At 38.4% G+C, this 16520-nt stretch overlaps 1 protein-coding gene across 1 annotated transcript in view; it reads left to right on the plus strand.

The window, feature by feature from the left end:
* Positions 1–743: 743 nt before the first annotated feature.
* yjefn3 (YjeF N-terminal domain containing 3) overlaps positions 744–16520 on the plus strand; it is a 48889-nt gene continuing 33112 nt past the window's right edge. Inside the window, exon 1 of the mRNA XM_003439858.5 lies at positions 744–1200. Within this exon, the coding sequence (XP_003439906.1) occupies positions 1133–1200 (68 nt within the window). The 5' untranslated portion in view covers positions 744–1132. The remainder of the gene's footprint in view (positions 1201–16520) is intronic.

A 16520-nucleotide genomic window follows, 5' to 3' on the forward strand; every position in this document is an offset into this window, starting at 1 on the left:
GGAATTTGTCGTTATCTTCCTAATAGGTACATTTATGCAGCTTGAAAAAAATGCAGGAGAATAATTCTGTAATGGAAAAGAAATACAGGCGTCAGTCTGTTAACTGTGCTGTAAGGAGTCAGAAAGTCAGGGCAAACTGAAGGGTGAAAAAGAGAGAGAGACCTTTAAAAAAAAAGAAAGTGGGCTATTGTTTATTACCACAACCCACTCATGAGCCTCATTCCTTGGCAACCACAGGTTCTCCTTGTGATACTGCTATACATATCCCTTCTCTGTGTGCATGCGCAGCTCTGTGTAAATGAGTAAGTTTGCATTTTCAACAGGTTGACATTTTATCAGCTGCTTCAGATTGATATCAAGAGGCGGCACTTATTTAGGTGGTAACAATCACTCTGATAATATCACCTTTGATTAATGCGGGAGCTGCAAAATACTGCTGTGTAGCCACGTTGGCATTAAAGTGTTTTTACTTCATTTAAGGTAATAGATTTAATTTATCTCCCACCACCACGTGAGAGATGGTAGTGTTTGTGATTCACGGAGCAGTCGAGTGTTTCCTCACTCTGGTGCTTGCTCTCGATTCTCCATCAAGGGATCCTTTGGCAACCAGGGAGTATGCATGGACGTCTTTGTGCTTTTGTGAATTTAGGGGAAGTGAGGGAGGGTGTTGCACCGTCGATGACTGAACAGCTATGATCGTGGCAGCCCGAGCCAATCAGCCAAGGAGCACCATGCCTCCTGATTCTTAATTGGCTGGGTTTCCCGGCAAGCGCAGCTGATACACACAGCCGGCTGGTTTTATCAGAGAACAAGTCGGGGCCACAGTGGGAAGGAGAGAGAGGCAGAGATACAGAGACAAGATTCAGTATGTGTGTGTGTGTGTGTGTGTGTGAGTGTGTGTGTGAGTGTATCTAGCAGCCAGTAATTACCATCCAGCGCCTGAACCAATCAAGAGCCGTAGAGAAAGATACAGAGGGAGGAAGCCCCTTTCGATTCTCAGTCTATTCCCAGGCAAAGAAGTAGTCAGTGTGTTCACTGAATCTGAGTCAGACAGAAGGTACGCAAGTGTTTTCTTTGGAGCGGCACAGCTCATCTCTTCTCATATTTGCCGAGTCGTGCTGGGTGAAAACAGATGGACAAGATGAACCACAGCTCAGCTGAGGCAGAGGCTGAGACCATAGAACCACTGCGCTATCTCAGGTAGGCACCAGCTCCGTTCTGTTCTGTTGCTCTTTTGCTGCTTCGTCTCTGCTTTGAACTCGTGTCTTTTAAATTTCCTTCCACACTGTTAACTGTCATCACTTCACAAGCACAGTGTGAGAAACACATAGATAGTGACAGGCAGAATTAGTAAGCAAAGATGGAGTGAAATATCAAAGAGAAGGCATCAAAGACAAGTATTGATTTGAATCTTAGTTTTTATTAATGTTACAATTTGTTCAGGACAAGCTGCTGAAAGATATTTAGGGAACTACTGAGGGCAATCAATTACAGTCACCAACAGTGGAGATAATAGTTAAAGTAATGATTATGGGGTCCACCCCAGGAAACTTTTATGCTGCTTTGCCCGTTGTGTATTTTCTTCATTGCTCTTCCAGTCAAGCATCAAATCAAATTACTACAGATATAGGCTATTATTTAATTAGAACACCCACGGTTAATTTGGCATTAGTAGGCTGCACAATATGGACCAAGCAAATTATTCTGTGTCCTTGAGGATAAGATGTGTAATCTTGCTATGCGATTTGAGGTTAGTGTAGTGATGCTGTTCTCTTCGCTGCCTCCATAGCATCACTTTTCCTGGACAATTGGAGATGGTGAAAAAAATAGTAATACTTACTGTATCATGCGCTTATGCTGTATTTGGGGTTTATAGACATGTGCTCTGCCTCCTTGCCTTTTTTCCCATAAGGCACTTTTCATGTAGGCTGCTGTCTTAAAATACAACCATTATAAATTCTCCAGAATCTGGAATCTTCTCTAACCCTCCAAAGACTGGAGCACATTTTACTCCCAGCATTCACACCCTTTCCTATCCCATGTCTACCTTTTAAGGTTTCGGAGAGAAAGATGTTTAAACATTTGTATGGATGTTTCTGTTTGTCAATTGTGATTAAAAAATATATATATATATATATATAAGTCTGGTCTGAGAGCTACAGCAGTACAGCGACAATGCTCAGTGAAGTTTAAATTAACTCAAATTAAATACTCATAACTGAAATATCTGACCTAGTTCTCTATGACAGCCACATTTAACAAGGAGATCCTTTACTTAGTCTTCTGAAATAAAGGGTTGGGCTTTCTGGAGGAATTCTAGGCTAGTTTAAATCTTATATATCAGAGTCAGGCATTCATCTGAAACATTAAACATTAACAGCGGTCAAGCTGTATAAGTCCTTGAGGCTAGACGGACCCTTAGTATCAAATGAGCATCCTTTAAATGGCGCAGCCTACCTCACTTTTGAGCTGACCATGCCCATCCCTTTTAGACGGTAGCTTTTGCTGTCTGCTTCATGCTGGATAGCACGCCATATTACAAAGTTAATATAATCTCAAAACTGGTTTCTTGAATATGAGTTCAGTGTACTCAAATGGCCTTCATAGTCACCAGATGTCAACCCAACAGTGCTGGGAAATGGTGGAACAGGAGACTCAGATCATTGATGTGCAGCTGACCAGTCTGCAGCAGCTGTGTGATGCTATCATGTAAATTGACTTTGTGTCAGCCACTAATGAATGGATGAGCAAGAACCTTCTAAAAGCTAGATGAAGATAAAACTGAGATCTTTCTCCCTCACCCCAAGTCTTGTTTTGCCAAGCTGGGACCTTATAAAATGCCCCAGTTTGGCACGTAGGAAACCTCAGTGTTATTTTAGAAGGTGATATAATTTTACAATCAGTTTAATCGATCATAAATGCCATCACTGAAACTTCACTTAGGCTCGTAGGCATATTGATTATTTTAATGATCTTTATAGTGGCATACAGAGAACTGCCATTGTGAATAACACACCATCCAGAAAGTTGCTGCCATGAAAACAATGAAATCAATATTTTACCTGCTGTTTTAGGTAAACTACAGTAGATAATTTAGACTGGATTTGCCTCGTCCCACCAGTATCCTAGACTCTGTTTTTGATCCTCCAAGAAATTTAGGATCCTCTATAGTTCTTTGCCTCTAAATATTAGATGTGCTGATGTTTTTAATCTATTACTGACAGCTGTCAGTTTTAAGTAAAGAATCTGTGTCACAGTTGTTTTTAAAATAAACTCCACTGTTTGTGTACATTGCATAATTTAACAAGAAAATGTTTTTTTCATTATTTCTGTTGTTGTATAGTAAACCACTGTTTATTGCATTATTTAATTGAAAAAGTGCTATTCAAGCAAAGTCACTTATTTTCAATCATGTAGCCAATTTCATTATTCCCATCCTTATACACTAAAGTGTATATGTGCATACTAATAACCCTATTTTGATCCACTTTATATTCAAAACACCAATCTGTTGTCATTCTGGGATGCAGTGCAACAGCGATAACACTCCCAGAGCAAAAATAAAATGTTTTTCCAGAAAACCTTTTAAAGTCAAAAGAGTCTGCACAGATAACAGAAACCCCATGTGAGAAAACACTTTACAGGCCATTTAGCTTTATGTTTTGGTCATTAAGAGCAAAGGTTGTACCCAAATGTAGACAAGTGATTAATTTCAGTTTCTAACAGAATAACATTTTGGATGTCGTTCTGTCATATTGTTGTGGAGTATATTCTTCCACTGGAGTTAAATGAGATGAAGACTAGCTTACACATGAAAGTCGTCTGCTGGGTATGGGAAATGGTTGCAATTATGAGATATTGTATAAAGCTTTGACAATCAAGAAGAAGAATAGCAAGCAGAAAAAAAGATGATTCTTTTTTGCCTTGCTTTATTAATTTCTGTAAATGTTTTAATAACTACGGTAACATTTATGTATTTATTTATGTGCTTTAATAACTGTGTAACACTAATGGTATTTTAAGGCATGAACAGGCACACAATACCACTCCCACATGCACAGTCAGAAATGATGGTGCTTATCAAACCCCTTGAAAGACTCTGAACAGTGTTAAATTTTACAGTGTGATGGCAGGATTAGTGATGCGAACGCCTGGATGCTTTCCAGCCCTGCTGTTTTTGTCTCAGGCTAATCTGCTGAAAACTGTGTGTGTTCACTCACAAGTGAATGTCAGTTGCCTTATTCTTCCATCAGTGCACTTAAAATAAGATAATAGAATTAACAAAGCCCTGACAGATGGCGTCTTCATTTTCTTTTTAGAATTTTTAAATAAAAAATATTCTGTTTCCCCCATTGGATTTTATAATATATGTAGGCACACGGTACCTTCGGACGTCTTCATATTAAAGTCTCTGATGCATGTTTCTTTCACTGTGTACATATTATTTCAATAAATCAGTTTTTTAAATGTCTCTAGATACATTACTTTTTCTTTCCTCATGCACTGCCTGCATTTGCATTCTTCTCCCTGTGTGTTGACATCCGAGCAGCTGAGGCTCACAGATTAACTGTCACCCAAGAGGCTTTTTCCCAGTTGTCAACCTCTCAGATCTCTGCAGCTTGACTGGGACTGGCTGGCAGTCAATTAAGGCAGTCAATTAAAGCCCCCATACACACATAACTGGGGTAGCTGATTATAAAGCTGTTCTCATTGTCAGTACACAAGGTGTGGCTTTTAAATAACGGGACTTGGCTTATGTAATTCAAAACAGCATAAAGCTCATCGTTTATAAGCTTCAGCATGTATTTATATATATGCTTATAGGCATATTGTCTGTGTATGCACCATTCTTCTAATGTATTCCCACAATGAAATGAAGCAGTGATTCATAATTCGTTCTAAAATGACATATTGATTTTGAGTTGGTAACTGATATCAGTTTAATAGTCGGTAGCTGACAAGCTGTTCGTACAGCAAACCTGCAAATAATCGCTGCCTTAGAAAAATAAAGCTGTTCAGTGATCTGATATAATTATACAGAAACTCTAATGCATTTGCCAGAGGCAAGCAGAAACCCATTTAGTTAATTAACGAAATCCTCAATATGCCACAATCATGCTGTGTTAGTGTGTTAATGGTGGTGACTGCAGAAGTAATAACAAACTACAGAGATACACAGATAATACAATATAGGATGTGTAGCACTAATTCTTTAAAAAAAGACATTTTATTTGGATCTCAAATCAACTCAAGTACTTGAGTTGATTTCATGCCCAAGGCAGTGGATAACCTGTAAATGTTGGCAGTAGTTCTGAGCTTGTGATGACTTGGCCTTGGAATCGGCACAGGTGCTCGATGCTGCCTCTAAAAGTTCAGATGAGTAAATCGCAGAGGGCAAATTTTGGGCTTGTGTGTTGTGCATTCAGGCAAATAATGTCCTCCTGGCAGAAGAAGTGAAAATACCTCAACACAAAAGCCTGGATGTTTACCAGGCTGTATTTAGTAATTGTGTTCAGTGGAAAATTTTACAAGGCCTTCTCAACATTTGCCAGCACAATATATCCTCATATTTATATAATATCTCCTCTCTCTCAGCTCTAACAGTGATTGTAGTTTTAGTCCCATGCTGGGCCTGCTGCACCTGAGGCCTGCAGCCACTCACACAGAAATTTTAGACTCGTGGTCTGAGATGTTTTCATCTGTCTCCTGCCAGAACGCTCAGCTATCTGAATTTACCTGCTTTGCCTTTATGTTCTTCATACCTTGACGAAAATTATTATTGAGCTTATTGTTATTCCCTTGGCTTGCCTCCCTCATTTCAGCTCCCCGCCACCAATTCCCATGTTGGCAGCTCCATTTATTTGTGTGACAGCTCCAGCATTTATTTATAGGCTTCATGTAATGATTAGGGCAGAGAGGTTGAGATGCAGAGAGGGAGGATCAGGCGAGAGATGATTTGCCAGAGGGGCAATGTTTGGCAATGATTTTTCTCCTCCATTAAAGACAGATTAAGTCCATTCACCATGTGTGAATGAGGAACATTGTGTGTGTGTGTGTGTGTGTGTGTGTGTGTGTGTGTGTGTGTGTGTGTGGGCGGGGGTTTCAAAGTTTTGTGATTTACTTTTTTAAAATGTCATTACTTTTCTAGCATACATAGAGCAGTTGTAATTAATGAAGTTCACTGAGTGCTTTTGATAACCCCCCAATTATTAACGAAATATAACATAAAAAAAACTTTCTTGTATTTTAAGAAGATTTAAGTAAGATTTTCTTGTATTTTTATTTATTAATTCTTATTTTTTTCTTATTTCCCCAGGCTTTCTGAAGGTCTTTAAAAACTTTTCTTTGGGAATCTTTCTGTCAGGTTCTTGTACCTGACCTTTTTTTTTTTTTTGAACTTTTATTGCCAAAAATAACAAGGCAATTCACATCAACAACATGACCTGAGACCAAATCTGCAGTATATAATAGTGAGGGTAATTCAAAAACTTTAAAAGGAAAAACATATATACACATATACATACATACATATCAATACCTACATACCCAAGCACAGATGTAACAAGGTTAAGGCTTGAGTGTCCTTTCAAGATAATTTATAAGTAGTCTCCATTTTTTCTCAAAGGTTGGCACTTTTAGTTGTAGTTGAGCTGTTATCCGTTCCATCGTATAGACATGTCTAGTTTTCAGAAGCCACTGGGCAGCTGTGGGCGTTTCTGGTTTGAGCCAGTGAATTGTTATCAGTTTTCTTGCAGTCATGAGGAGGAGATGTAGGAGAAAGTGCTGCTCATAGGAAAAACCATCAGGAAAGATATCCAACAAAAAGATCAGAGGATCCATTGGGAGGTTGACTGACAATATGTTTTGTATAATGTTCTTAACATCCATCCAATACTGTTGTATGTAAACACAGTCCCAAAAGATATGCGTCTGGTCCCCCACAAACCCACACCCTCTCCAACATTTATCACTGACACTACTTTTGGATAGAAAGGTTTTCAGTGGAGTTCTAAAAAATCTTAATTTAACCTTCCAGTCGAATTCCTTCCACATTTGACTACCCACCCCTCTGTGGCAGCTACAGCAGACACTCTCCCATGTGACATCATCCAAAATTATATTGAGTTCCATTTCCCATTGTTGTTTTATATGATAGGTATTATCAGACATATCAACCAGCAGTGTCTGGTAAATTAAAGACACTTGGTTTTTCAATGTACCCGACTTTTCAAGCAGTTTTATAAAATGGTTTTCCAACCCGATTGGTTCTCTTCTAATGTACCTGACCTTTTTAAGAGGAATGTTTTCTTTTTATGGTCTGTTAAGCCACTTAACTCTGACCTATGAATCATTGAGGCATAAAAAAGGCACCTAACAAAGCAATGAACCAGTGATGTGTCTACACATAATAGACTAACAAACAGTTTTAGATGGTATCTTTAGTTACTTTGTTACTAGCAGCCTGTCACAAAAGCACACCATTTATTCCCATTTGACAAGAATGAATTCCTATTTTAAGATTTATACTTAGAATAGATAAACAGTATCTGAAGGTCATGTCCTTTAGAAATAGGAAAAGAAGCCCAACTAAGACCTCACACAGGCCCTGAGAGATGCATCTAACCCTTCAGTTGATTCATCTACTGTTTACTGAAGGCTCTTCAGAAATAAACTCATTGGAAGAGTGGCTGTCAAGAAGCCATTCTGAAGGAAGGGAACCAGGGAGAAAAGGCTGAGGCATGCTACATTACACAAGAACTAGATTTAAAATCAGTGGCAACAGGTCTGATAAGTGATGAATCCAAATTTGGATTGTTGTCAGTGTGTATGTAGGAAGTCAGGAGAGGAGTGACATCTGTAAAACATGGTGGAGTCTTTGTCACAGTTTTCTGCCAGTGGTTTTTGGAGATCTTGTCAAAACTGAGGGAATTATGAACACAAAAATGTTCTATCAGAATCTGATTCAGCATACAATAGCACCCAGAAAGAGTCTGACTGCCTGAATACAAATTTGAAGTTTAAACATTTTTGAAACAGTGTGGGATCCTCTTACCAGGGAGCAGAACAAAAGGCAGCCAACATCCAAAGAAGAGCTTGGGATGTCCTTCAAGAAGCTTGGAGAACTATTCATGAGGATTATTTAAAGAACTTACAATAAGTCAAGCAGTGTGCAAAAGCCTTGTGACTTTTTCACATTGCTCGACTTTAAGCATATAGGTTATTTGAAGGAGGAATTTGACGGCAAGGCAAGGCAGAGATGTAATTCTCTGGTAATAACACAAAGAAGGGTAGCCAGGCTAGCATCTATTTGAGGCTAGAGACTATCACATCAGCATGCTAACATGCTCCAAATGACAAATGACCTCCTATTATAGCTCATTAGCCTGAGAACATTTACTTGCTAGGAGTACTTGGAGTAAGACCAAACACAAACCAGGTTTATGGTTATATTACTAGTTTTATTTCTGAAACATTCACTGTCTTTAAAGTTTATTCAAATTGCTCTCTTATGCTAGACAAGAGGTAGTACTTTCTGAAAATAGTTTGCTATTTAGTATTATATTCTTTAAAGAAATATAGTAAATAGGTGGCTCTTTTTTTTGTTATGATCCATTACTATTTAAGATTATATACTGACAGTGGGATCCTGTGTCTCCCATTTTTCTTGGGTTTCTAATACATTTGGGACCCATTTCCTTCCATTTTGCTGTTTCTCATGAAAACACAGAATTTGCGTTGCCCATCAAATAGTGTGCGTATGTTTTTGTGTGTTTGTCTATTGTAATCCAAACCGCAGGACTGCCTATGAATTTGTACACACACTTCACACACTAAATTAAAAGATAACACATCTATATGACATAGTGTGGGCAGCTGACCTCTGTGCACGCACACCAGAATGAATTAGCTCAATGAATTCGCTAAACCACCCGTTTTACAAATCTTTAAAAAAACACACAAAATTGAACAACATGGAAATGCAATTCTTTTATTGTCTCTAATAGGAAGATTTTGACTAGAGTATAGTTGATAGATATTGATCAATTCAAGCTACCAGAATCAATAAACCCTAAATTAAAACATTGTAAAAAGAAAACTGACACATCTTTGCAACTGTACACGAGTTACAACCATTTTCATTATTCAGGCTGGATAATTTGATGAAATTGCTTGAAATTGATTATCTAGTGTGGGAAAAATGCACCATGAGATGTGTATGGGGGTGATCTAGAAAGTAGAACACCAGAGAAATTGAGATGCTGCAAAAACATATAATTCAGACGGTACTAAAATCTTTCTACACATCCTGTTGGTTATTATTTTATTATAGTTCACATAAAAAGAAGCCTGTCAAATTTTATTAGGAAAAATATGTCATAACGTCACTGCTATACCTTATCATTGCAGTAAGTTCACACACTAGTGGTGTGATCAGTGAAAAAAGCTTTCAATCAGCTGATTTGTCGTTGGTTTGCGTCCAGTTATGAATTTTATTAGCCTATCTGAAAGCTAAATGCTCACACTAAGTGCTTGATGATTAGCAAGTAGGATTTTTATACATGTTGACACTCTCCTCTGCAGATAATTATCAAATTTTTTCATTTTGTCATTTGTATTTATTATAATTATGATGTTGTATAGTAATGCTGTAGTGCCTGTGTGAATAAGTGCAATTTTAAAATTGGAATTGTCAGATTTTCAGCAGCATTCTAGACCCTGATTGGTGACCGGCCAGTCAGCCTCACACCAGTTGGTCTTTCACGCTAACAATAACTTAGCGTGGAGTCACCTTACTGTGAGGTTCACCAAAGTAAGGTGTGCTTTAAATCATTCTTTAAATCATTTTAAAGAAGTGAAGAAAAACTAAACAAACAAAAGTGGCAAAAGCTAAAGCTATCCAAATGCAGCAAGCTACAACTTCAGAGCCTCGGTATGAGCAGAAGATCAAAGCGGTTCGGGGGAAAGTTATGGAGTTTAGTGAAAAAGAGAAAAGGGTCAATGTCTTGTTAACTTGTGAATTTGAATTAATGTTCAAGAAATCTCATGACCCTGCTTTTGTTTGGTGAGGTAAGATATGTTGTTAATCATTTGTACCTCTGTTTAATAGCTAAGCACTTTATTTTCAGTTTTTTCAGTGACAGAAGATCTTGTAACTTACTGGAGTTTACAGAAAATTTTAACTTGGATCATTTTATTATTAAAATAATGTTTGCATTGAAGAAAGTGATTTTTATTTGTTTGTACTGTCAGTTATAGTTCTGGAAGGAAAACCAGGAAGCTAGCAGGTCACACTAAACAACTGCTAATTAGTGTTTAAGAAATTATAGCTGAGGTCTTACCTTTTTCTATTAAAAATAAATAAAAGTTTTTTGACACAGTAGCTATTATTTGGAAGGAGCCACAATCACCCAAAGGCTAAACGGCTAAATAGAAATTAAGAAGGTAAATACAGGGATGTGGTAATTAATTTTTCATGTTGATGAATTCACACCAAACACCACCTCCCTGGTGAGGTTGAGGTCTGTTTCACCTGAGATTTGACAGCTCTTATGTTCATTTCCCTGACCACCTAAAACAAAAAAATACTGTAGATTCAGGTTTACATCAGTCTCCAGGCAGCAGCCTTTGTTAATCGAGAACACAAGAGAGCCATTTGAGAGAGGCAGAGCTCAGACTCTCATCTCCTCATTATGCCCACACTGTGAATCATGGGATTTCAGTGGATATCAGGGGACACTGGAGAAAAAGCAATATTCCCCACAAAGTGCCCCAATTTATTTAAACAAAAACACACACCCTTGTGCACCCTCATGCACAAAACCCAACAATTGCTTTAGCAGTCATCAGTTTGAAGAAAAATAAGAGCAGGCACAAAAGGTCAAACACTTACTGCGGATTGAAGTGTTGGGGTGGGTTTGGTTCACTTATCTCCACTCGTGGTTTTCTGTGACAAGACATATACTACAAATTAACCTGCAAACTAGAGCAGGTGCACACAGTATATGTCTGCATGTGCAGATTCAGAGCGGTAAGACAGACACTTCTTTGAAAAAACACAAGAAAATCATTCGTGCTTTAAAGTGACCAGATGTAATATGGTCAAACAGTGTTAAATATTGTAAGTGGTAGGAGATCACAGGAGCGACCTTATTGCAGAAGCTCACCTGGATTCTTTTAAAGTGTAAGCTGTGCTTATCACCATCTGCTCACCTCTAAAGGCTGCTAGTTTTGTATTAGCCCAGATAACTGTGATAGAAAGAGGCTGTTAGAGTGTAAGCACTGGAGCAAATTTTAATGATTTTCTAAGAGGTTGCTCAATACATCCAGCTGTTAGGAGTGGACCTTCTTTTCCTACCATTTGTGCTCAGCTCTCTATGTTGCTCGCTGTGAAACAGTGGATTCTTTTACATGCATAACAAGATGGAGTTAAGAGGGTTCCTCTCTGAGTTCAGTCATTTCAGGTGTCTCTTAACAGAGACATATATTATGTATTATTCCTCAGACATTTAATGTCATTTAAAGATTTAGGATGTGGATACTTAAAACCTGAAAATTGAAAAACATTTCATTGTGTACGTCAAGGATGCTTGTTTGTGTGTGTCTATGACTTAATGTGTATCAGATCGGTTTGACAAGCTCTTTTGTCTCACTGGTGGCAGAAAACATATTCAACTATGACATCTGTTGAAAACCTTTCATCTAGATGCCTCAGGGGCCTTCACCCCTAAATTTTCATCAAATGCTCAAACCTACATAAAGTGCTAACACATTGCTAAATGGAACAGGCAACCAATAGCTGCCTGGAAAGCACAATAACATATTTGTCTATAGTAGTTTTGGGCTATGATTTGAATATAGTCTGCAGTTTTAATGTTGGTTTATAAATTAATTATAAATGTGTTTATTTACATTTAGTTTAAAGAACATACAATACCAATGGCCTTGCTTAATATTTTTGAGTTTATGACAGTGTGTGTCTCGCATAAACAGTCTTCGTGTGGCACATTCAGTTGTTACTCTCATATTTTTGTGATTTTTTTTTTTTAAAAAAAGGTATAGAAGTGTGAGTACAACTTCCACTGATGACAGGCACTTTCATTTGACTCAGTGAAACAGAGCACCAGGCTATTATTAGAGACAGGCCATTATTTCATTTGGCAGGTCCACACTGTGCTTCAATTACCTTTGGTTAATTAAACTATTGTGTTGCTTGAATGTGAGCTTTTCATATATTTCAGTAGGCTTAACAGTGTTGCGGGTGAGACATGCTCTCCCCCTCCTTCTCCTTGTTCCATCTCACTTTAAGTTTTTTTTAATCAGCCCGAATAATATAGCTGTTATTAATCAACATGATTATCTGGCCACTCAGGTTTCCTGCCTATGATGTTGTTTGTTCCCAAGCTCTGAGCAATGCAATTAGTGAGGGAAATGTTATAATGAACAATAGAAATCAGGGCCACAAACAGACATTGGCAAATTTGTCAGGTACACCTTGCTTGCACCTGGTTTTCCTCAGAACTGCTTTAACTACATGCATTTTACAAAATGCTGGAAACGTTTCTCAGATATTTTAGTTCTTATTGATATGAGAGCGTCATGCAGTTGCTGACGAGTCGTGGTCGTATGCTGCTGTAGCATAACAGAGATGCTCTTCTGTATACCTTGGTGGTAACGAGTCATTATTTGAGTTGCTGTTGCTTTCCTGTCAGCTTAAAGTTTGGCCATCCTCCTCTGGCATCAACAAGGGATTTTTTCCCCCTAAGAACTGCAACTCTTTTTCAGACTATTCTTTGTAAACCATAGGGACGATTGTGTAGGGAAAATCTCAGGAGATCAGCGCTTTCTGAAATACTCGAGCCTATATGGCACCAATGGCCATGGCTCATTCAAAGTCCCTTACATCACCTTTCTTCTCTTACGCTCAGTTTGATTTTTAGCAGGTCATCTTGACCATGTCTACATGTCCAGAATGCATAGAGCTGCCGGAATCTGATTGGCTGATTACATATTTATATTAATAACTGTTTGAGCAGGTGTACCTATAAAGTGCCTGGTGAGTGTATCAACAAGATCAAGGTTAAAAGAAAAATGTTTTCATTGAAGGGGCCTTCTATACACTAAATTTAAAACTGAAAAAATATTAGCACCAATAGTTTTCATTATATTCTTTAAAAGGTTGTACAATTCCCTTATCACATTATTTATGGCAAAAAAGAACTCATGAAAATCTGTGTTTTTCTCAAATATGTGATATGTTTATTTGCCTAGATTATATTCATGCAGGCTTCAGTGTGTGCAGACAGGATGCACCATCATTGTGCGTGAGCATTTATTGACTATTTTGTTTACCGAGCTACATTTAGAAACTGACAGCCATGAAAAAAAGAGGAAGAAAGAGGCACGGCTTGTGGGTGTGAAATGTCCCTGTTTGTTTGTGTAGATGATGGTGGCGTTAGATAAAAGAGCTTAAAGATGGTTTAGTGTACGCTGCCTGGCACCTCACTTTTCTGTTTCAGTAAGGGTGGGATTTCAACAAGAACACTTGAAAACGCTGCTTTTTTGATAAAAACCTTCCAACAATTCAAACCATATCTGCCTCTGATGGAGGCTCACATCCAAGCTGTAGGTTAGCTTTGTGTTTCACTGAATAACAGATTTCAGTCTGCTGAAAAGAAAAAAAGACAATGGCCTCTTTTACTGCGTATTGAATAATCCTTGTTATCATACCTCTGTCATTACTGCCTCATATCCATGTTGAGCTCTAGTTTTGTTTTGTATTATTTTGTACTATTATTGTAAGTATTGATTTTTTGAGGGATTGGTTATTATAACTTCCTTTTCACTTTCTTCTTAAACCCAGACTGAGCTGTGCACACTTGCGCTCAAGCGTTTACATTTCAGTGTCCTTAACATACAGGAAAAAGCCATCAAATCTATCAAGACATCATCATGCCCACAGAGGAATGACAGAATTTACATGGAGATTTCTGAAAGTGAAAGATGGTTATCAATCTTTTTTGTGCACATTTTATATTTGTGACACAGATCTAGTTTCTAGAATGCCTGGCTTGTAAATTAATATAAGAGAAAAATCTCACATGGTGAAGCTGAAACATTGCTACTGCAGCAAGACAACAAACAACATCTATAAAAACTAAACACAGTTTCATCCACAGTCACCGTGTTATGTTAGATAACACTGCACTACTGGCCTAGTGGTCATTTGGCAAAACACATTAGCCTGCTTGGGATTCTTTCAGATTTAGATTCAGTCTGTCTGGCCAATACAGTTGCAACTGATGTTTTTATAATTGGTGACTGTAGCTTCAAAGTCTAGGTCCACTTTAGGTATGGTTACGAGGAATTCTTATAAGTTATCTGGGCGAGGACCTTTGCAAAACTCTTGCTTTGTTATTTCAGAATAGTCTGTGACTCACTGTGTGTGTGTGTGTAAATGTGTGGATACGTGCTTAAACCAAAGTTGGAATTATCCTGCTCTTTGTAGAAAGTGTTGGCTTTCTTGGCAGGACGTGGGGTAGAGCTTACTTTATTTTTACTGGAAGCTTGAACTTAGGTTGCCTATTGAAAAGGTTAAAAACTGGTTGTCGGAGGTTTGTAGTTTGTGTACTAAAATTATTTAAAAATATTATAAAAGAGCTCAACTCACCAATTACACTGAGTTAGCCATCATATGTCCCCCCATTTTCTCCCAATTATCAATTTCAGGACTGTGGGAGGCCTGAAACCTGTCCCAGCTGTTGTAGTGTAAATTCTTATGAGTTATCGACACGAGGACAGACCTGCAGGGAGCACCCTGGGCAGATTCATGCTCACATTATTCACACCTACAGAATCGCCAGTTACTCTTAAACCCATGTCTTTGTACTGCTGGAGTAACTGAAGAGAACCCACACAGACATTAGAGAATTCTTGCTGTGAAGCGATGGTGCTAACCACCGAGGTGTCTGTGTTGTGCATTTGGGTCTTAATCCTGCTTTCCCCACCATTAGGAATAGAGCATGTGACATCTCAGTGACATTAGTCACATTAGTCATGATGACAAAACACTCTTCTGCCATTTACTCAGCAATGCGGTGCACTAAATATGAGTGGTGCACACTTATCATACACTATGCCTTTTATTGTATTTTAACTTTTTTAGGTTGTTTTTTTAAGCAATATAGATCTGAACATTTGAAGTAAATGGAAAAGAAGATTTGCATCTGGATTTCTTCATGTGGAAACTAAAAGATGATACAAGCAGTCTGTGCCTTTGTTGCTGCTGAACATTTCTTGTATTTCCATATTCAAAATTGTCAGTATCCACCTTTCAAAGTTAAGCTTAGTAGGTCTACTTGGACATTTCTATGAATTGGAGAATTTCTATCCAACTTTGCACCGCACCATATCTCTCCAGTGCCAAGAGGCACTACAGTGGAGTCTCCTCCAGGGTGATCGTGCCTGCAGCATCTCCCAAGGAAGCTGCTGAGTGGAAACTCTTGAGCCACATTTCAACTTCTCTTCACCAGTGCCTTAAGCTGATGACTAAATAAATAAATAAAAAACCCATTTACTATTTCCACTGGAGATAGTAAGTGGTATTTGAAGGTAAGGGGGTCCTAAAAAACCTGATCCTTAAAATCTGGGAGTTACTTTGTCAAACAGACAATTTCCTCAAATGGTAGCTACTGTATCGCCTTTCACAACAAATTGCTCCACTTGTAATTTCTCTTCCTTCAGCGGTTTTTCTTCTGAAGCCTGTGGAAGACTCGCTGACAGGGGTCAGAGCTGTTCTGAGGAATGTGACTACAAAGAAAAGTGTTCTCATGGTGACAGAATGGGAGCGATGCCCACTAGCAACTCGCCTTATGTCGTCTTTGCTGGAAAATCAGCGTGGGGAGCCGGAGAAGTACATGTAGAGAGCGTGGGTGGGTGGGTGGGGGGACTGGAGGATAGCAGAGAAGAGGAAAAAGAGTGGGTGAGGTCCGGTGAACAGTTAATAAGATCCAGAGGTTTTGTGCCAGTTGCCATAGAAACCAGCCCTGGCTACACCCCAGTGAGGGATGTAGTCTGGCTCAGTGTGAAGTATAGGGATGATCTTTTTGTTCACCCTTTAAACCCTAGGCTTTTGTTTGAAATGTTCACCTGCAAAAAGATTCCCCAGAACATGATATAAATGTAAGAATTTTAGAAACATAATAAATGCAACAAAGCATCACTTCAGGGATACCAGCAGATCAGCTGATCTCAATACCCGATACGTTAGTACACACAATTAGCAAATTTCATTTATGACCATACTATTTAGCCTTCAAGTAATTTTGCTACCCACCTCCACCCTAGAATGCCTTTTCCTGCATCTGTTGTCTTTGATGCCTTCTTTGTTCGGTGCTGGTTTTGCTGCTGCTATCATGCTTTTCCTTGCATGCATATGGAAATGTTTGGTTTTCTTCCGAGATCTCCCTTGTGTCAAATGCAAATTACCACTGTGTAGTGGTTTACATTCACCTTACAAGAAA

Source organism: Oreochromis niloticus, linkage group LG23 (genome assembly GCF_001858045.2).
Source record: "Oreochromis niloticus isolate F11D_XX linkage group LG23, O_niloticus_UMD_NMBU, whole genome shotgun sequence".
In the NCBI taxonomy this organism is placed as follows: Eukaryota; Metazoa; Chordata; class Actinopteri; order Cichliformes; family Cichlidae; genus Oreochromis; species Oreochromis niloticus.